At 34.3% G+C, this 22,902-nt stretch overlaps 1 protein-coding gene across 8 annotated transcripts in view; it reads right to left on the bottom strand.

The window, feature by feature from the left end:
• The window catches only part of LOC135134331 (mesotocin receptor-like), a 211,768-nt gene that overhangs the window by 10,436 nt on the left and 178,430 nt on the right, over positions 1 to 22,902 (bottom strand). For all 8 annotated transcript variants that reach the window (XM_064062973.1, XM_064062975.1, XM_064062977.1 and 5 more), the window contains 2 exons: positions 4,881 to 4,975; positions 58 to 335 (listed from right to left, as the gene is read on the bottom strand). In XM_064062973.1, coding sequence (XP_063919043.1) covers positions 58 to 335; positions 4,881 to 4,975 — 373 coding nt within the window. The remainder of the gene's footprint in view (positions 1 to 57; positions 336 to 4,880; positions 4,976 to 22,902) is intronic.

The following is a 22,902-nucleotide window of genomic DNA, read 5'->3' as shown; positions in this document are numbered from 1 at the left end:
AACAAATAGTGTGTAAGAGGTGAGGCACAAGAAAAATATCCTCTCGATGATACTTACCTTCAATAAATAAGGGGCTCTTGGGATCCCAGACGGCCCACAACTGAGCCAGGATAAACGGGGAGGAGCAAGCTATATACATTACAATAACTGCAATTGTCTGTTTGACAGTGTTAATCTTCGCTCGAGAGATCAAAGGGGTTTTCTTGCCGGGGGCGGATTTCTGGGAGCTTCTGGGGCGCAGGCTGGACTCCGAGCTGTGCCAGATCTCGATACAGATGGATGTGTATGTGAATATTAGGACCACGAGGGGGATCATGAATACCGAAATGCTGTACCTGAAAGACATAATAATAAAGTTATACACAGGATATAGTAGCAACATTTACAATTATTATAGTGACAAGAAGTTAAAAAAACGCTTCAAAGTAATGGACCTAGCAAGAAAAAATTATATTTTTTCGCATGAATTGTTAACAGAATATTTTGGAGAAAACTGCACGCTCACTTTAAAAAAAGGAGCTAAAAAATAGTTTCAGTGTCTGTATTGTTGGTTACCAATTGAGTGCGTAGTGCTGTTTGCTCGTAAGATGCTGATCAAGTTTTCTTTTACATATTTAATTATTTAGGTATACCAATTCCCTCAATTAATTGATTTTTTTAAATTCTCAGTGTTTAATATTGTTTGGTGAGTTTTAATAACATTAATGATAATATCTTCTCAGGTTTTGGTCTATCTTGGAGAGTTTAGTACATTAATTACTATTAATAAATGCTGGAAAAATTTACTCAAAATCGTTTAAATGAGCAGAAAGGTTATATAACTTGTGGTTCCTAAAGCCACACTAGAAGAAATAAATCTACTTGCAAAAGAATTAAAATCACCTACTTAATACAAACTTGAAGAGAGTTTAGAGAAATTTCTGAAATAACAAATAAATAAGACCTCAAAAGATTTAGGAATTTTCGAAAAAAAAAAAATGTAAAACTCATGTCAACATGGGCAACAAGTGAAAACGTTTAGGATATTAGATATAACAGTTTTTTATTATCTTTCATTCGACATTTATTTCCACTTATTTCGTTCTATGTATCTAGCAATTTAGTTGTTACAGATAATTTTGATACGTTCTTTGTGCATCAGGCAATTTTTAATATTTTATCTCCTCTCGAGTAACCACGCATCTTCCTTTTTCTTTATTCCTGTTGAGTTATCACTTTTTTCTGTCTCAGTTCCTCAGTTCTTGTCTTTTTGTAAATAAAATCTTTGCCAGACCTATACCTGTATCACCTTCAGTTCTCCTTTTTTTGTACACACTTCTTCAGTTTATGTTCGTTTTATTGCCAATGCAAATACTTCCTCTTCACATCCAGCATTTCATATTATTTTCTTAATTAATTTTTTGACAAATAATTCTTCTCTGATTTTTGTCGTTTTTTGTCAATTTATTTTAAATAAAGTTTGGCAAACTTGCTTGCACTGTATGCCCTCCTTTACATTTTTCACGAATAAGAACATCAATTACAGTAAGTATATACGTACTGTACTGTAATACATATGTATTATAAAATTTTAGAACGCAAAAGTTAAGCAGCCGAAGTTCCTAATCCGTAAAACTATAAATGACATACCCTGAGTTGGAACTTGGCGATCGATAGACGGTGAACAGGGCCGTAATGAATTTAAATGAGTTGCCTATAATCATTGCGTGCCACAGACTTAGAATATTAACTAGTTGTGTAGGCATGTAGTTGACTTCCAACATGATGGTATTATTTTATCTCAGATTTTAGTGGAATGAATCTTTGATGAACAACGATTATCCTAGATACAACCCTGTGATTATTTAAATAAAGTTCAAATGTGTACAATGTGAAATAAATTGACGAGGGTCTTTGGATGGTTTAAATGACTCTAATATATCAAAAAATTGTTAAAACTACTCGTATATTAATGTGTTTATAATAAATTTTGTGTCGTTGCTTTATTTACTTCATTGTATGTCTCTTTTGTTTGGACTGTAAGATGTCTGCTTTTCTTATTCATTTCATTTTTATATATTTTTTTATTGTACATTTTCTTCTTCAGTTATTAGATTTCGTTTTTCTCCAAGTCTAGGTTGTAAATACCTCTCTTAGATTATTTTATTTATCCATTACAATTCTTTCTGTATTCTTCTTTAATGCGTTGATATTTCATTATGATATCTATATTTTTTCTCATTAGATTTATAATTCGTTTCACCATCACTGCAGTTTTTATGTATTTTGGTTTTAATCACTGTAGTAATTCTTACTTTAGCTTTGGCATTGGTGTGCTGTTTGATATAAAGGTAAAATGTTGGAAATGCACGACACAGTACAAGTCACGATCCCATAGGTAATTTTTCGGAACGTGTGCGTTATTATGTCAAGAGTTGGCACTGATTGTCACTTCGTCCGGTGATGTCGGCTAGGAAGGAAAATGGCAACTCGTGTCATAATTTTCTTATGTTAATATCTAGCACTTAAACGGTTTATTGTGCTTTGCTGCCCCACGGATTTTCGAACAGGTTATGGGCTCAGGAAGGTGTCATAAGTGTGAAAAAAAATTTCCACGTTGACAGAAGGAAAATCTGATACGACATGCGTCAAAGGGTAGCAGCAATGGCTCAAGCTTTTGACCTCATGACTCGAGCGGAGTATTAAACTTGCACGCCATAGTGGTGAGTGGAACTTTTGGCAGTTCCATGGGGAATTTTTCAGCATATGTAGGCTGTGTGTCATGACTCATGAGGTAGCACTTCACTTCATTTGGTGATGTTGGTCTGGAAGGAAGATGGCGCTTCGTGTCGCACCGGATTTATAAGTTATCTTGTCATCTCGGACTGTATTTTTGAATATTGAGAAAATATCCTTTTTAATAAAAAAGTGAGCACTCACTGTATTTGAAAGTAATAATTTTTAAAGTCTGGATATTACGAAAAGTACATGTTGAATTTTTACAATCTGTCACTTATTTTGGAAACATTGTAGCGGGTGCATTCTAAAATAATTTGAATGAAGCACGAAAAGTGCTCATGAAGGAATCACTAAACAGAATGAAGAACACCCTTGAAGCAGTGAATATATATACAGGGTTAGTCACGAGAGAATTACTTCTGAAAATTATTTTTACGCAACCCAAAATACTAATACCCCGTACCACTTGATATTATCTAAATTTAAAATGAAATGCCTAATCCACGATTGCTTTGACTTTGGCAGTGTCACTTGACGTTAATTAATTTTTAACATTTTTTTTCATCGTTGACTCGCCTCTAGAGCCCCATTCGATCGACGACATACAGTCAGATCAATCTGGGCTATACTGAAGCCGTAAGTGCTCTACCAATGTTGTTCGCCGCTAATGTGCATGTGTTAATTCACCATCTCTGCTTCACCTAGAGCCTCTTCGAAGTGCAAATCTGCAACCTCTGGACTTCTTCGGCCATCCATTTACAAAAAAGCCGTAGCATCCCCCCAAAATGCCCAACATTCTCAACAGATTAGTAGTTAAATTATTTACTTACTTGTTTGAGTTTGTGTTGTAACCTTTGAATAAAATTCCGTAAAAGGAATTTTTAGAAATAATTTTCTCGTGATTAATCGGTTGCAAAAGATCAAGAGGCACACTGACAAATTTATTAGCGGCGCCGGAGAAGATTTCCGACTGGCTGCGGTACCACCATGGACACTCGCGTAACCTCTTTTTCCACAATTGTCAAAATGAGATTGCCAAACTCAAAGCAATCATGGATTAAGCATTTTATTTTAAATTCAGTTAATATCAAATGGTACATTTACAACAGTAATTCTCTCGTGACTAACCCTGTATATAGTCACTGCTTGAAGGTATGGTCACTACAGTTTCCTCCCCTGGAAGTGGACCAGACTTGTTGTTTTACGTCTGCTGCGACTTTTTTTGGTGTTCTTCTTAAAGTATTTTCACTTGACTACTGAATAAACTTCGGCTATTTTATGCATACCAAGTGTACGATGCGGATAATTTTTTTTATACAATAATACATTACCCGGACGCCTACATGTATGGGTACGAAATTCAAAGAAACGAAAATTTATATTAATTGTATATAAAAAGATTTTTATAAAAATGGCGCTTCAATGTTTTGTATATTTACCAAATTGTATTGGCAATTAAAAAAAACTATGGCTTCTCAAACAACCAAGACAAGCTAGGGAAAAACTTACTTTTCTTATCTTACGAATAAACAAAATCCATGTGAACGAGCACAATCTTAATTTTACGAGCACGCAACTACTTCCAAGATGGAGGTGAATTTCCCCTTTAAATGTTATGTTTTGTCGATTCTTTTTTCTGTGATTTTATAAGTTCACTAAGTTTGTCTATTTCTCCAACTAGTTATTAGCGCTTTTGATTTACGTGCGTTATGGATTTGAAATTTAAAACCGAAAACAGTAGTTTTTAAATTCGAGTTACTTTATTTTTGAAATTATCAGACATATATTTGATGCTTGACTCATTTAAAAACATTATTTTATGTAAGAGGACACCAAACATGGTGTCATATAGCATGACTAACGTCCACTTAGGGTTAGATGCGAGCCTTGCTCTACATTCACGTTTGACATGCGATCCAGTTTCGTCGTTTTTATCTTAAATCATATTAACTAATTTTTGTCTGTTTCACATAATTTTTTTGTTGTTGTTAACACCTGATATACTTAAGCTGTTTGTTGTAATGCATATAAAGTTAGTAGTGACTTATATGATATTCCAGGTTACCTGGCGGCACTGGCAATCTCTAGTTAAGTATTTTATGACACACTAGAGAAATTCGTTTATAAAATTGATATAACTATTTATTTGATTGGATACAAACCATGTGACGTAAGCTTTCTCTCCCCACGGTTCCTGGAAGGTAGCCCAGCAGTCATATTGGTTTTCTCCTACCGCAGTGTATGTGAAAATTGTCAGCTGGAACAAGAAGTAAGTGTTAAAGTTGGGCAATTTCCCTTTGTCCCCGATCATATTTCAACTTGTTGAAAGCCGAGGAGTTCCAGCAAAGTCGCAAGATCGATCTTTTATTCATTTTAGGGAGCATCAAAGGTAATTAAGTTTTATATTTTCACTTGTCTTGCAACGGATGTAACTTGACTGAAACAAGACACGGAAAAGTTTCATATATAAGGAAAGCACGAGAAGGGACTGCTTCATCAGGTTGATTAAAAGTGTTTGCATTGTAAATGACGAAGTTAAAAGCTATAAAAGCCATATATTTTGAAAATTTTGTTTTAAGACAGGTCTGGTTTCGGTTCCAGACGATTCAATTACCCTCAATTTTTTGTGTACACGTCTACTTACAAAAGTTTTCGGTCCCTTTCGTAGGCGCTGTAAAACTTCAGAAGCCATAAACAAGCCCATCAACAAGTGTCTCGAACGATCTTTCAAACTTTCCACACTTTGCCTATTTATCTATTCAATAATCGTCCCCCGTACAACCAGATAGAAGTGACTAAATGATAAGATTGACGTCTCCCTCAATTTCCCATCCAAGATTCTCTCTTTGCAACAAATCGCATAAAAAAAAAGCTTATAGACAAATATGAGCTTATTCTTAAATCTCATCGAAGTAAGTGTTGTGTGACGCAGTATTCGCCCCGAATACCAAAAAGTGTGTCAGCGAACGCGTAATTTAGCGTTACCCTAAAAACTGCTCCTCCTCAAACGAAAATCCCATTTTTAGAACGTCGCTCTACATCTACATTTCTCCATAAATTTCGCATGAACTTTCCATCTATATCGCATTTGTTCGTACTTGTCGTGCGTTGCGACGAATGATCCTTGCTTCCGGTGTCACCGGAAAGGGTATTGATTTCGTTTTGTTTTAGCAGTAAAAAGTGAAAGGAGTAATAATCTGATACTGTTAAATTTACGCAAGAGGGTTTTCGCCTGTGTGTCAATTGTCCATTCCATTTCGGTGTATTCGTGGGAACTTTGTGAAAATGTTAGAAATTTTGAATAATCACTTCTTCCAGAAAATTGATGACGTCTACTCATTTTTGTTAGTTGATTACATATTTCTCGCAAATACATATTATTTTCGCATGTTTAGTCCGATATTCCTAGAAGCACAGTGTCTCGATTTTTGCTGAAAATATTGTATTTAACAATGAAACTAATTATTGCGACAGCTTTGTGTACATTAATTTATCTCGGACTGTAAGATTAATTTTAGACTTTACGAAGTTTGAACAAGTTATTATTTTAATTACATTTCCATTGGTAGTGTTTTAATGAAATTGTTTAACCTATCTCGATGTCCGCAGCAGCACTTTGAGAACAAGATATTACAAATATTGCCTTTGTTTGTCTGTCGTTTGCATTTTTGGGGAAAAAATCAAAATTGCGAATCATTACTAATTATTATAGTTAGTATTTAACATTACTAGCATGGTAAAAGGGTTGTTTCTGGCGGACACAAGGATATGACTGGCAAGCCGCAGACGAGCTAGTCACCTTCTGGAGCCAGTAAAAACCCATTACCTTGCGTGTATTGTTCAATATTGTATTTGTTTCTCACTTGTAAATATCTATTATAAACTATTAAAAACTCTAGAAGGTCCAATATTTGAAGAAACATCGTATGAGCTTTAGACGTATTGCCTTGGAAACGCACACCAGCATGGCACTTATCATAGCACTTATTGTGTTGTCTAGTTCTGTCAGTTAAATTTTTCGATTTATCGTTTTCGATGTATTGAAATGAGTGTGGCGCAAGCTCTATTACTGAGGAAGCAGCAATTGTGAGTAAAAATTTACCTGAATTAATTTTGGCTGTCATTTCAACTTATAATAGTTTAAAATGTTTAAAATACATGACTGTATGAGCACGAGCAGGGCTGTAAAAATTTTACTGGCTAGCCAGTAAAGTGACATTTTAATTATGAATACAGTGACTTGGTAAATTGATGTTTACAAGTGAGGAACAAATAAAAGTTATAAAACTGACTTCTCTGAAATCTTACAAACGTTTATCCCCTACAGAAACTTGATGATGTCATGTCAAAATTCTGCTGGATAAATCGTGTCTAAAATCATTAATATTTTTTTAAATTGCTTATAGTGGAGTTTAAAAATGTTTGAATGACGCAGTTTATTTTATTGACCAAATCAAAAACGGCTTGCCTTAGTGTCCTAAAATTCTGGGAATACAGTGCTGTTATTAATATTATACTATACATATTCAAATTGATATATTTATCCTCAGTAAAAAGTTGATGGCGTCACAAAATATTATGAAGAAAAACTCACTTGAAATGCATCTATGCATTCTTTACTTGTAGTTTAATAATCCACATTTATTTCGATTTTAACTTTTAAGAGTTATAATGAAAAATGAAAAAATAAAATTCACAAAGTCAATTTTTTTAAGAAATGAGACTGGACCGCTCAGTGTTTTATTTACGAAAAAATTTCAAAAAACATATTGAAGATCCCTGGTGTTTGTTTATGAAAGATTTTGAAGAAGATCTTCGGAGCTCCTTATGCTTCATTTTTAAAGAATTTGAAAACTGCTCCAGAGTTCCTGTGTTTCATTTTTGAACACCTTTCGAAAGAATCTTGAGGGCGTCCAATGTGTTTTTATTTAACAATATAAGAGAATATTCGGAGCCCCTTGTGTTTTATTTAAAAGAACTTGAAAAAATCTCCGGGTTCCGTGTTTTTCAAAAATTTTGGCAGAATCTTAGTCGACGCATATCATTTGATCAAATTTTATTGAAAAATATTTTTGAATAATTTTATGAAATATAACAATTACAATTACAATATTTTCAGTTTTTTCATTATCGTGTAATATCTGCAGACATGTAGCTCAACTTATGTAAAATACGAAACAATTCGGTTTGTTTTTTAAAAAAGATTTGTGAAAATATACCACAAATCTTCTCCAAATAAGATTGAGACAAACGATTTTCTGAAAGTTAGATAAGATTTATAATTAAAAGAACAATGTTTGATGTTTCTTAAAAAACATTGTAACCCTATAGCAAGAAATTTCATTAGAGTTATAACTTTCCAGACATACGCTTGTAATACATTAAGGGAAAACTTCATTTGACGAATTAGTTCTAAATTCCAGAGAATTCTAAACAAAACTTTCATTTCATTATCCTTGTGGATGGATCACGTCTACCACATAATGATTTATATCCAGCTTTATTGATGCTTAAATTCCTTTACAGTTATATTAAGCTTTGGTCAATTTTTGTCAACAATCTTAGCACATTTAACATATAAAAAAAAATGCGAGTTGCATCTAAAGCTGCTGCAAGAGTATAAATAATTCTTGTAAATTTTCCAAGTTATATATTAAGGGATTCAAACATGGTACACTGACTCGGTGGCACGTTGTTAAGGGCTATTTATTGAGCAAAGAAAAAATAAAAAAGTAAAAACCCTTGGACGCAAATATGGAAGATCAAATTTATGTAAGCAATTTTTTAATGATTTGTCTTGACTTCCGAACTTCATAATGTACCGTTGAGTTAGTGTAGCATTTTTGAATCACGCTGCATATAAAATTTAGGAATTGCGAAACATAATTCTGTAAATTACAAATATAAATAAGGTATGTCGTCCCCAGTTGTGAACGACCGACAGCTTTTTTTTGTAGAAGGTCAACAAATCTCAAAGAATTTAAAATTTGCAGATGCATTAACACTAACTCTTTTTTATTTAATTTTTGTTTTATTTTTTTATTGTGTCAAGTATATGTAAATTTTTGGAATATTTTTAAATAGTTTTCCGTAATTAATTCATGTTCATTTTGGGTGTACACTCGTAAATTTTACCCAAATAAAAATAAGTCGCCTATTTTATTTATATCTACTAATTTAAGTTAAATTAAATTAAAGTTTATACTGGGTACCTGTTAAATCGTTACATAACTAAAGGAATAAAAATTCATCATACTGAATTAACCACATTTTACATGCAACCCCGTTTTAAACCACCACTGTCCCATAAAACTATTTCCGATTACGTTTCAATTCAAATATTTGCCAAACTCTGCGCTTTTATTAGCCCAACCCCGTTTGCTCCGGGGTCGTGAGTACGGAAAAATCCATCGAAACTTTTGCCCACTAATTTCAATATCTGGTTTCGTTTCGACATTGGGGGCATTTGACGTCAAAGGATAAGTGCTTCGTGAATGGTTATTGATCAGGTTTAACTTTTTGGACGTCAGTCGGATGCACATGGTGAGTTACGATTATGAACATCTAATCCGCTGTTATTCTATTTTACCGTCTATAAATATAAAGGCGAATTAAAAGAACATGCGATGATATAGCTCGTAAAATTTTTCGGGGTTTAGTTAGCAGGCAGTTTTATTTAAGTTTGTGGGTACTTTTGGAAAGTTTATTTCCCATGTGGATTTTGTTTATTGTTGTTCCAAACTTGTAAAATGGGACGTTTGAGGTGTTTTGGCCAAAGGGAGGGTTTACAGTTTTGTCTGAAGTTTGAGCTTGGCGTGAGGAGTGTAGTTTAATAATAATCAAAATAAAAATTCAAAGTTGAGGCATTATTAGTGTATTGTGTCGATTTATTGATATTTATACGCGAATTTTCACTAAAGGATGCACAGAACTGACTATGCTTTGGGGATGATCTAACTTATGCCTAAATAACTTTAGACCATTTAAATTAAATAAAATCGATAATTTTTGTAGAATACTTTAATTGTGTTTACAAATCTAAGATTCAACTTTATATTAACAGTAATCTCTCGTTTTGTTGTTATCAGTCATTTAATAAATCTATTAGCTGAAGAACTTTTAGATGTTTCAAATAATGTCCATAAAGATCCAGACAGATTACCACAAATTTTTGTAAAATCTTGTGCCGAAGCTTTAATTTTGCCTGTTTTATATGTCTGTAATTTTTCACTATCTAATGCAAAATTGATAGGTAGATACGAAAAATATGGTTTTGTTTTTTCGAGGTCCACAATAATGTAATGTTTTTTATCTCACGAATTATTTAATCAGCGCTTAGAAGACGGATTTGTAGTCGATGCTATTTACACGGATTTTAAAAAATTTTTTGACTCTGTTAGTCACTATAGACTAATAAGTAAGCTGTACTGTTATGAAGCCGGAATTTAGTGTTATCTTGGATTTGTTCATTTGATGTAACAGAAGTCAAACCGTTAAAGTAAATAGTTGTTTGACCAGAGATTTTGCAGTTAGCTCAGGCGTACCCCAAGACTCTCAACTGGGCTCACTACTTTTTGTTTTGACATCTGAGAAAATATTAAAAGCAACTTATTTTACAGTTAAGTCTTTGTAATCTATGTGTTTGATGTGTTCCCAACGACCTGAATTTAAATTTCTCCAACTGTAAATGTATACGCTTCTCTATGAAACGAACACATATATTTCCAAGATGAGCCGTGCCACTATCTTGATAATTTAATATTAAAAAATATGAATGCTTTAAATGATCTTGGTGCAGTGATATATTCTCAAATTAGAATTACACAATATATACATTATTACCAATAAAGCTTACAGTACGCTTGGCTATACGTGTCATTACTTAGACCGATTTTAAATGACTGTGTCGTCTAGTCACTATATTATTCTATTTATATTAATCATATTGAAAAAACACAAAAAAGAATGGTCGAATATTGATGTTATAAAGTTAGATTTAATTATAATTTAAGCAAGTATCGATTTCCTTTCGTGCACTTCAAATAAAAAACGCACAGCTCGCATTTAATGAATTGTTTTAAAATATTTTTTTTGCGTCTGGGAAATTAACTGTCTAGCCCACATTTGGCTGCATTTTTTACTACACAAAGCCAGCCATCCATAAAACATTTATCTGTGCGTTTATTTAAAGAAGTTAAAACTCGTCCCGAACTTTACTCCGTCCTTGGTTCCTCCCCGTACCGATCTTAACCTAACCCCATTTCGTCAACATTTTTCGAGCTTCCATAATCATAATCAGACAATACTTCGCATTCGGTGCGTGTTCGACTAACTAATCCCGTATTAATTGCGCCAAATTTTCGACACAATGGCATTGTGGCGGATTATTCTCTACCACAACAAGCGATAAGCCTTGCTACAATGTCGCCAGAATTTCCTTCCGCCCTTTAGGAATAATCGTTGATTGAAACTTTAAATCGGTACAGTTTCCACCGCGAAACTTTCATTTCAGCGAAACGAATTCGTATGATAAGGGAGGCTGGACAGGGTTAACACTTGTTATAAAGTTTTTCCTGCGTTTAATGGGGTCTGTCCGTTTTATAATCCACTTAAACGGGGATGCGCCAAGTTTAACCGTGAAAACCTATAGCCTATCGACATTGCTTTTAATTTATTGCTTGGATTAGGTGGGAAAAATGTGTGTGGGTGTGCAATTTATTCGAATGGGTAGCTGTCGGGCTAAAATATCGTCGATTCGCTAGAAAAAGTACTGAAAACGGAAACGAATGAACCTGTTGATTATTATTATTAGAACATACTGTTCGCACACTGTTGACTTTACTTTATTGTACTCTTTATTTTTTACGATTATCGTAGGCCATGCCGAATTTTATGCCGAATGTTGCATATTGTGTGATTTGTTGGAAAAGAAAATTTACGTTCTGGAATAATTTGATAAAGGGTAGCAGGACTGTTTGAAGTAGAATTTAGTAACAAAACGTGATTAATATGAGTTTTAAAATGCAAATTTTTTATTATAATAAACACGTACTGAATTAATCTAGTCTAAGGTATTACCATTTAAATTAAAAGCGATTGTTGTACCCTTTATTAGAGTATTGTGGAGTTGGAAGAAGCGAATAACATGACGCACAACTGTAAGAATTCATTGTTAAATTACGACGTGGGGAACAATTACAAAGCGCGTCAGAATTTAATGACAGATTGGAATTCGTTTCAGATGGCGTCAACTTAAAGATAACCTGGGTATCGTTGATGTTAGAAAGAATAAAATGTAGAGGGTCTAGTGTGCTTCTTTACTTAAAAATGAACTTGTCATATAGACATATTGTAATATAGACATATTCAATGTTAAAACCATAATATATTAATTAGTACAGCCAAGTTCATAGTTGACTTTACCAAAAGGAAGCAAAATTCTGATCCCAGTTACGTACAGGTATGTAAAGAACTGTATTGGAAGTTTCTGGAACATTATGTGGAAAGCCACGGCCCATTTAGGATACACCATGTTTGTAAAGTAGACACAACGGTACTGAAGTCAGAGCGAGCACGATCGCCATGTTGTCCCGTTCTTTTATTGATATATTGTGGTACATGCCTTATGTTCTTAATATATACATTTTGATTCCGTTCGTGTTTCCCTTGATTGCAACAACCGGTTATGGGTCCAGAGCTTAAATAAACGGAATCACGTGTGTTTAATTTGTGTCGGAGAACGCGCACGCGTGCGAACAACGTCGCCGTGATGAATTCGTCGAGAATCAGGGTGATGTCAGAGCTTCAGGTCGATTAAGTACTAACGATGCCATTCGTTTAATGGTGCGACTTTTGACTCGAAGGGAGGTGTTGGAGCACCATCTACATTGGAGAGTGCGAGTCTCGGGAAGTATCTAGAAAACTACGGTGGGAGCAACCCTACCGTTGTGCCTCCAACAAGCGTTCATGGGGGAAGCAAGCTTTCCCGAACCATTGTGTAAATTACTCTAGTGTGTTGAGTAATGTTGCTTTGAAGTGTTGGAAAACAATTGCTTCTAGCCTTCCTATTCGTTTCACTACTAATAATCATCAACTTATTGTTGTTGATTTGTTCTTTTAATGTTTAGTTTATATTTCATTCCTCTTTAAATAAATCATCGTTAGCATGAACATTTGCACCTTTAGCTATTTTCAGGGAGGAAAAAATAGAACAACAATCGGTTTTAAATCTTATTTTCCAGTAATGCCGAGTTAACGGACCCATTACAAGCTGCTAATTCGACCTTCAACAGATTTTTCAACACATCGCAAATGTATCTACTGAAGTGCAACCCATTAAGATTATTAGTAAATATATAAGCAACAAATTTTATACCATAAAAGTGCTACTTTGTCTATGTTCATTTTGAAAAATCATGTTGGTGTATACTTAATGACTGTATTTCAGAATCATTAATTTATGAAAATAAAACGGATTGTACGTACATCCTGTATCTATGTCGGCACGGTAAAATAGGTCAGTATTCAATATGTTTTTACCTTGAAGGAGCTGTAAATGCAAACTTTGTAAATACTGATACATTTTCATTTTGTATATTTTATGCTAGACTTGTTACGTAAACTTAGAAGATTCGTCTATTCGTACTTGTTGACATAAACATCTGGATAAGTCGCGAAGTTCAGAATAATGAAGTAAACTTCGGTTATTCACAGTGCAGGTTTTATTCGTAACTTATTACTATAGTCACACAATAACAGGCAAGCAAACAAAAATCGTTGCTCACAAAAGTTATTCTTTGTGTGTTGTAAAGTATTCAAATGCAGTTTGCTGCCAGTTAGAATTTTAGTTTATTTGACACAAAATTGGAATTTTGTTTATTACTTAGCACATTGTTTACATAATTATAATTTTCACGAGGTAGAACTTAGAAAGACAGTATTTTGTGTGCATTTAATTTATGGACAGGGTCTCCCGACATTAGTGAATTCGAGATTGTACCATTAATTGTTACCAACTATTTAGTACCAAAAGACACAGCGGAATGTAGTAAAATTTAAGTACCTATGTAGTGAGTTTTAAACTTTCGTAGACTATAATTTTTGGAATTTTAACAAGTAACTTTTACTAAACCATTTATATATTATTGTCATAAATTGTAAGAAGACTTGAAATGAATTTTAAGCTGTTGGTCTTAAGCACTTTTTTCGACGAAGCAAAAACAACTATGTTGCTGTGTAATTTGGTCATATTTAAATGAATAAATTAGTGCTCTCTTTTTTTATCATAAAAACGGTAAATCCTGATTCCACAGATAATAACTGTAATCGTAAATGAAGTTAATTGTTGAAAATGCGTGAATATGGGTCAACACAAGTGAGGTTTTTAAACTCTCTTTCCAACAGGAAAAAAGCAAATTCATGTATATTTTAACAATGGATTCAATCTTCGTGGTAATGCTTTTGTAACGATCGTTGGTAAAGTTGAAACAAGTAATAATTTTAGAAAAAATATGCTTGGGTAATTTTACTTAAAATTGCTTTAAAGGTAATTGTTGAAATTTGTTGCCCACTTTGCACAATTTAGATATTGGATAATTTATTTTGTGTTTTCAAAGCCAACACTACATACTTGTTTGTCCACTATTAATTTCTAATTTTTGAAAAACTCCCTTAATTAGCCACCGTTGATTCACACATTATTCTGGTCTAACCTGCACTGATCCACAACATAATTTGTTCTTAATATTGCATTCTAAAAATAATTAGGAGTAAAATTGAAATTTTATTAAGATTCAAATAATTTACTAACAGTTGTGAAAATTTCTGGATTGTGAACGATGGTTCAACATTTTTCCGATCATATTTTATATTAGTTAATTATGTGTTGTCAGCTATGAAATATAAAGCTATAAGCGTTAAATTTGGAATAATGGTGTGTTGTATTGCTTCTAATTAGTGTAGTGGAAATGAGTTTCGAACTCATACAATAATTAAATTAATGACCTTTTATTACTTACAAGGCGCTGAATTTATATGTTAAATGTCAGCGGGTAATGCTGTTCGTTATCTAATATTGCTAAAATTTCATAAAATCACCAGCAAATGAGAATAGAATAATTTAAAATAAGCGTATAAGTTGACGAAATTTTATCTCTCACTTTCAAGGGACAAACTGCGTAAACTGGTAGGATTCCTTACGGGACATTACCAGTTTAACAAACATCTATATACGATAGGGGTGGTAACAGACCCAATCTGTCGTGGATGCAATGAAGAAGAGGAAACAGCTGAGCACATTCTTCGTGAGTGTCCAGCCCTAGCCTCCTACAGGGAATCCATACTAGGGGACATCTGGCCTAGTATGGCAAATATCAGGGAGTTTCCACCCTCTGCATTACTCAAGTACATTCAAGCAGTTGGGTGGCTTGACGAGTAGAGGAGCGGGAAAACACCCTGATATAGACTTGGGGAAGGTACAATGGGCCCAAAGGCGAGGCCTAAGTGCCGGCTGGCTACGGTCAGCCCCCATAAATTAAGAATCCAGAATAAGAATCCAGAAGCGTATATGACAATTAAATCTTTTCTTTGTTAATGTATTATTAAAAATATTATTAATCACCCAAATAAATACTAAAGTATTAAGTAGTAATTAATATGCGGTACTCTTTTAAATTCGAAATTGAGCATGCTTCTTTTACCGTAGGTAAAGGTGATGTTTATTTTTCTGTCGTATCCTTTGTTATAAGTACTTATAGTAGGTACGTATAAATAATTTTAAGCTTTGAAAACGATGTCTCAAGTTGGAAACAACTCGTTGGAATAATTTTAAAAATCGAACCAAATTACCATATATAGGAAGATTAGTTTCATTTGGTGTTTCAATTATGAATCTAAGACCTTTTTAAAGCATTTACGGACACATGCCATTCCAGGATCGCTAAAATTCCAGTAATTTATTTTTCATTCTCATTCAGTCTTGCCAACTCATCATTACAGAAAAGTTCCAAAACTCCTTCCATTCATTACCAATATATTTCTTCTTCCAAAATAGTCGGAACACATCTCGAATGACAACATGAAAATTGAGGTCATCCAGCTTCGATCCCCTAATCAAAGAAACGTGCCGATTTTCTCAAATGTGGCCACCGCCACCCCTCATAATCTTACAGAAAAATCCAGCCGTCAGTAACCGCAGAATAATAAAAAGAAACTCCAATTTCTCGAGTTCCAGATTTACGAGTGACATCGAAATTGACTTTGACGAGTTTCCTGACATTGTCGAGGCGTTTAAGCATAGCCCGGACATGATTTTTTGCGATAGCTATTAGGTCCCGATCGTAAATTAAATTGGCACTCAGCGTCTTCAACATATTCTCAAACAAATACATTGAAGTTTTGTGTTCTTCGCTATTCGTTACACATAAAGCAAATCCTCCCACGAGGACGAACAGAAGGATTTAAAGTCTTTATGTCTTGTGCAAGCTACCATCAGTTTGGAAATCCTGTTTTTACAACGTTTAGAATAACTGAGACGGATTCCTCCAAAGCTCAGGAATAACACAATTTATACCTCTCGTAAATGGTTTACAATTTAATCTCCGTTTCCCTTCGTACAAATATTTTATATGCTCTTCGTATCACAACATTTGTTTTTTTCATCATTCGACAACGTTTCTTTTTATTATTATTTCGAACAAGAATTCCATCACTCGATGTGTGTGTCGTGGTTGTTGATATTAAATTCGCGAAGTAACGCTAGTGTGCAATAAAGCTTCTTTTATTTCTGACAACATCTACGCAAATATGCATGCCGTGCCCTGGAGTACAATATTTTTGGGAAAACGTGGAGGCATCATGGCAGTTTTGGGAAATAAGAATCTGCTGATTACGTGGGTGGCATGCTGGGAAAGTAAGTAATTACGGCAGAACAAACACATATTTCTGAGTTTAACAGGACGGAAATGTATACCTTTGCTCGTTTATTTTTGGGGTTCGGTCGTAGGGGCCGCAAATATTGTTGCGAGTCCTAGGACTATTATTTTTTTTTTTTAACTTAAAGAAATTTTTTATTTATATACGTAGGTTGTGGCGTATTTTTTACTCAAGAGTTTGCGTTCGTAAGCGTCAGCACAATTTTTGTTTTTTTTTTCGCTTCTATTGTGTATGCATATACTTATTAAAACCAGATCATTTTATCCAATTATAGTGTTCCTTATATAGACCATTTACAATTAGTCGAATAAACGCAACATTTTATGTTTAATTTCGAATTTTTATAATAATATGTTCAAATAAATTTAACTTTAAAAAATCCATGGCTGTCTTTGATCGTATTTTTTATTCTTCTCCCGATGATACATTGGATCGAAGGAGTGCTGCTAAGTAAGTATGATATGAACCATGCAATAAAGAAAGAACCGTTACAATAAATATCAAATTAAGAAATGCAGGAGGAGTTAATAAGTATGTAGCTGATACATACTTTGATTTTTTTTTGGTTTGGACGGCTGGGAGAAAAAGGCAGATTTATAAACCTGGGATTATATTATTTTTGTAAAATTTAAATAATGTTTAATGTACAAGTTTATAAGGAGATGTTATCAAATTATTGGTGAAGATGACAGCGGACTTATTTTTTCGTATTCTACGAGTTATGAAACATCAAAAAACAAATGACCAAAAGGGAAAGAAAGAAAGTCGACACAAGAAAACAATAAAGAAGAATAAAATAAGGGCAACTGGGTTAAGGTCGGGTATTTGAACCCAACCATAAACGGTACACATTGGAAATGGGTCGACTGTAAAAACAAATCCATGGGAAACTTTAACATCAAGAAACCAAAAAACCGGGTCTAAACGCAGGTGACAGAAAAGGTAATAGAAAAGGTTCCAAATTATGGAAAAAAGGAAACGAAAACGCAAATATAAAGATTATAAAATATCGCAACATGGAATGTGAATGGATTGAAAGGCAATGAAGGGAACTTATCGAGGAAATGAAAGAAGGGGAAATAGAACTTAATGAGGAAAGGGTGTAAAATAATACACGATGGGCACGAGATAATATAGAGTGGAGTGTAGAAGAAGGAGAACGCAGCAGCCGGACTAGGACTTCTAATAAAAAATTAAAACTAGTGAATAGTCTGACGGACTGAGAGGATTTTGAAATTTAATGCCAGTGTAGGTACGGACCTAACGAAGATGTGAAAAAAAAATTGGTCTAAAGAGTTTAGACAGTACTTCCCTCGCTGTCGGAAACTTGACGACTGCATGCCTATTATGTTTTTTTTTCTCATTACATTTTTGTAGTGGGAATTTAAAAAAAAATTGTGATGACGTCATCAACATTTTTGCAAGGACACGTATATCAGTTGGGATAGATGTAGTGTAATACTAATGTAACAAGTGCATTTGTTACGAGTGCACGTGCAACCCCAGAAAGGTCATTGTCGCGAGCTGATTTGTCTCGGCTGTTCATCATGGGTCGAAATTCTTGTTAACGACCCCTTAAAAATCACTTCTTCCGAACCTTCCCAGAAAATCCCAACAAATAGATCCATATACTTCCTTTGTCCCATCTAGCTATATCCCGTCCTCTCTGCATGTGGCACTGGACCCTCGGGTTAACTTTATAGTACCACATGCCCAATCTTTTCCGAGGGAGTCGTTAAAAAAGTAAATTGAGTTTCAAGCGTGCCTAGCCCTTTTGTCGAATTTCAAGAAACGGCACAGTCTTATAGCGACCACGATGGATGGGGACAGAGGCAGAGAAGAGCTTTGTTTGAGAGATCCCGTTATTGAAATGGCATGATGCGATTCCTCACTTTGTAAATGATTGTGTACAGATGTTTTGAGAAAACAAAAGGTTAGAAAGTCGGATGGATGACGGACATAGATCTAGCCTACCACAGGTGGAATAAAGTTTGCGTTTCCACCTGTGAGAAACAGCCGAGTCATAAGTAAAAGAACGTTTGATGGGTTCGAGATCTATGTCTGGCTATCCTAGTTAAGTCGCGAACCAGTGACCACTCCAAAAAGCTGTTCGATAGATTCATGGTATAATGTAATTGATATTGTCAGGGACTTTTGATAAGAATATGTGAATCGACGGCGATTTGAGCGGTTTGCTGGTGTAGACGAGAAAGAACGAGAAAGCATTTCTTTCCAACACAGGGGGTTTCTTCATCCCATTGGTTTTTCTTTGTTAGCCCCTTGACGTCGGGTGGAGTCTCCACTCTTGGCGAAATTATAAAAGAGTAGTTTGGTCAATTTTTGTCAGTTCTCTGGTCGGGATTTTGTAGTGTGCAACTCGTTCCTTCTCGACGCGTTCTTTGTTTTAAATTTTGCTTCAAAGTGTCTTAGTGTTCATTTTTGTTCAGTGTTAAATTTTTATTTGTCTTATTTTCTAAATTTGTGGAAGTCACCGCGAGCGGTGATCCACTTGTTCATTTTGGTTTTCTTGTGTAAATTTTTGATTAATTCATTAGTGTGTGTAAATAAATAAGGGTGACCGATTTTCAACTACGTTGGACTTTCTTTTTGCGGGCTTTGCGGCCGACCCTTGCGTTAAAATAATAGTGCATGGAAACAGCGGTACTAGTGAGTGACTCCGTGCCCTCGAACAGCGAAAAGGGAAGTTTCGAAAGGTAAGAGAATTCCCATTTTTCTGTGATGTGTGATTAACACTTCTCAGGTAGAAGACGAGATAAAAACACGCTACCCGATTAAAGATAATTTAATTTTTCAAAATATTATTAGTTTTTTTTTTAACTCACGCCCCAGCCTAGTTAGGCTGGTTACACTAAGAATAAAATTATTGTGTTCCCAAATTTTCGGGAAAATGAATTGGGTCGTTTTGAATATTGATTTCTTATAATCAATAAAATAACGAAACAATTTACTCACGTATACGGCGCCGGTGTGTAATATCTAGAGAGCGGATTTCTGTCGGGCTAGGCAAGGCCAAACTCGGTACGGTTCGCACGGGATGCGAATTCATTGCCGTTGCGGACTGCACTTCGTTTATTTGAGATTAGAATAACGTTGTTTCGTTGCACTCTGCTGTTAATTCCCGTTCTCATTATGCTCTTTATAACCTTACAACATCTGCAAGATTTCAAAGCATTCGGTTTTGTAGTTCCTGATTAAATCAATAAAATAAATTTACGCATTCATTAATTTTTTGAGTCATCCTGTATATGCAAATCGAAAAAATTTGAATGGAATGATAAATCACAAGAAGAGACTCACCATATTTTGTACATTTTAGATAGGATTTATTCAGCAAAATTTTGTGGTGACATCATAAATTTTTTAGGGGGGACGACCAAATACGTTTTGATCAAAAATTTACCATGCTTATGATAATTTTAAAATATCTTCAAGATTTCGAAGCATTCGGTTTTGTAGTTCCTGAGTAAATCAGTAAAATAAATTTACGCTTTCATTTATTTTCTTGAATCACCCTGTATATGCAAATCCAAAAAATATGAATGGAGTGATAGATCACAAGTACAGACTGATCATATTTTGTACATTTTAGATATGATTTATTCGGCAAATTTTCGAGCTGACGTCATCAAGTTTTTGGAGGGGATAAGCAAATATATTTTGACTAAACATTTATTATGCTCTTTATAACCTTAAAGCATCTGCAAGATGTCAGAGCATTCCGTTTTGTAGTTCCTGATTAAATCAATAAAATATATTTACGCATTCATTAATTTTTTTGAGTCACTCTGTATATGCAAATCCAAAAATTATGAATGGAATGATAAATGACAAGTACAGGCTCATCATATTTTGTACATTTTAGATATGATTTATTCGGCAAACTTTCGAGCTGACGTCATCAAGTTTTTGGAGGGGATAAGCAAATATATTTTGACTAAAGATTTATGATGCTCTTTATAGCCTTAAAACATCTGCAACATTTCAAAGCATTCTGGTTAGCAGATTAAAAATTAAATTTCAAAATGTTGTTTTATAATTTTGATTTTTTTTTCCAAAAATCTGGACGTTTCGGGTGAAAAGTCGATTCAGAGTTGTAAACTACATGTGTAGGACTATGTTATTTTATACAATTGAAAACCTTTTTACTATGTACAATTTTGAAGTGACGTCATCGCATTAGTGGTGGGGATGATTAGACAAATTTTGGTTAGCGTTTTACCATCTACATGATATTCTTAATATAAGTACAAAATTTCACAACAATCGGTCGAGTACTTTCGGAGATTATCTGTCTAATAAAAATCCGGGACGGCAGACGGACGGACAGACGGACGGACAGACGGACAGACGGACAGACGGACAGACGGACAGACGGACAGACGGACAGACAGACGGAAATGGGAGACCTATTTCTTCGTCTTCTAGGGGTCATGAAAGATCGAGAAAACGTAAAAGTAGAGAGTCGGCCGACGGACTCGATTACAATACTTCCTTTGCTTACGCTCGGGAAGTAAAAAGATACATTTTAGTAAAAATTTCAAAACGTAGTGGAGGCTGTAAATGAAAAGATCATTGTCATGAGATATTTAAATGGAAAGGAAGCGAAAAATAATAGAAAATTAGAAGAATATACAGGGCTATTTCGAAATATATGCAATAATTTTAACCACGGCATCCCCTACCGCAGTAGTGTCGAAATATAGAAAAAACAAATTAAAAATCGAATAGGCCAGAACCCCCATGAACCACCCTCGATATGAAGTCACAGATCCACCTTGTAAACAGTTTAAATAAAGAGACATTCTTCGGGAATTAATAAATGATATGTAACTTCGGAGAAATTCATAACAACTTAGGAATGAGTAAGCCAATCCTGCTATCTTAACCCTCTACTGTTCGCTTCAGTGATAGAAACCGCAGTGAAAGACGTTAAGCTAGGAAGTTAACGAGTTAAAGACGACAAAATGTACATGAGAAATTGGGGCCTGAACGTGAACAAAATAAAATCAACTAATATAGCAAAATATAAAAGAGAACATAAAAAATTAGCAAAAGGAACAAAACTGGAACAAGTAGACAGATACCAGTATCTAAGAAATATAATAAACCATGAAAACGGAACTGAAAAAAAAATAAAGAAAAGAACTTTGGCATCAACTAGACGTTTCAAAACAATAAGAACAATGTTCATGACAAAAAGAAATACCACAGAGAGTTAAAGAAGAACTCTTTAAAAAGTAGCAATGTAGGTAAGCTTTAACTAACATTCGTAAAAACATACTGTAGCATAAATAAGCTTAGTATCGGGACGCTCCTCTAGTATGCGTTCTCACTGGCTTTCATGCATACCATACTACAGTGTAGAAGGAACGACCGCTATAAAAAGGCTATGTTCATTGCGGAGTGTTGTGTTTGTCTGAGCTGACACAAGCTCCTTCGAAGCAGAGTGCGCTTGGTCTTTCCCGACTTAGCGTTGTGCTTGGTAGAACTTACGCAATCTTATGTCCTTCTCGACTTAGGATTCCGCTTGGCAGGACTTACATATGGGTCTGATCTTATAGTTATTGGTGACTTTAATATCTCGGAATTTCTTAATTGTGAAGAATGTAATACACACTCCGTAAAGTTTGATATTATTAATAAGTTGATTAACTATTTTGAATTAAAACAATTTAATCGTATTGCAAATTCAATCGGTAGACTTCTCGACTTGGTGTTTAGTAATAAATTTCCTACAGTTTGCAAAGCTAGTGAAATAATCTTACCGGAGGACAAACATCACCCTGCATTAGAAATTGGAATTAGTTTTGAAACATCAAAAACTATAAAATCCTGCGCCACAAACCTAAATGAGTTTAACTTTAAAAAGGCCAATTTTGTGGGTCTTTATGCTGCTTTATTAAAGGTAGATTGGAACTTTTTAAATACGGTTTTGAACAGCAATGACATGGTCAATGTCTTCTACGACCAACTAATGATAATCTTTGCACAACATATTCCCTATAAAAATAACTCTATGGGAGCTTTTCCTGAATGGTACAATAAAAACATCATTTTGCGTCTTAAACAAAAGTATAAATTGTGGAAAAGGTATAAAGCCACTAGTGACGAAGAATACGGTAATAAATTTAAACAACTACGGTCTGAATTGAAAAGGGAGATACGAGATGCCTATTCCAATTACCTACAAGTAATTAAGGATAATATAAAAACGAATCCAAAAAAGCTGTT

The sequence above is a fragment of the Zophobas morio genome, unplaced genomic scaffold (genome assembly GCF_036711695.1).
Source record: "Zophobas morio isolate AGI-343-1 ecotype UQ-CSIRO unplaced genomic scaffold, CSIRO_AGI_Zmor_V1 ptg000023l, whole genome shotgun sequence".
NCBI classification, from domain to species: domain Eukaryota; kingdom Metazoa; phylum Arthropoda; class Insecta; order Coleoptera; family Tenebrionidae; genus Zophobas; species Zophobas morio.
This window is presented reverse-complemented; position numbering and strand designations above follow the sequence as displayed.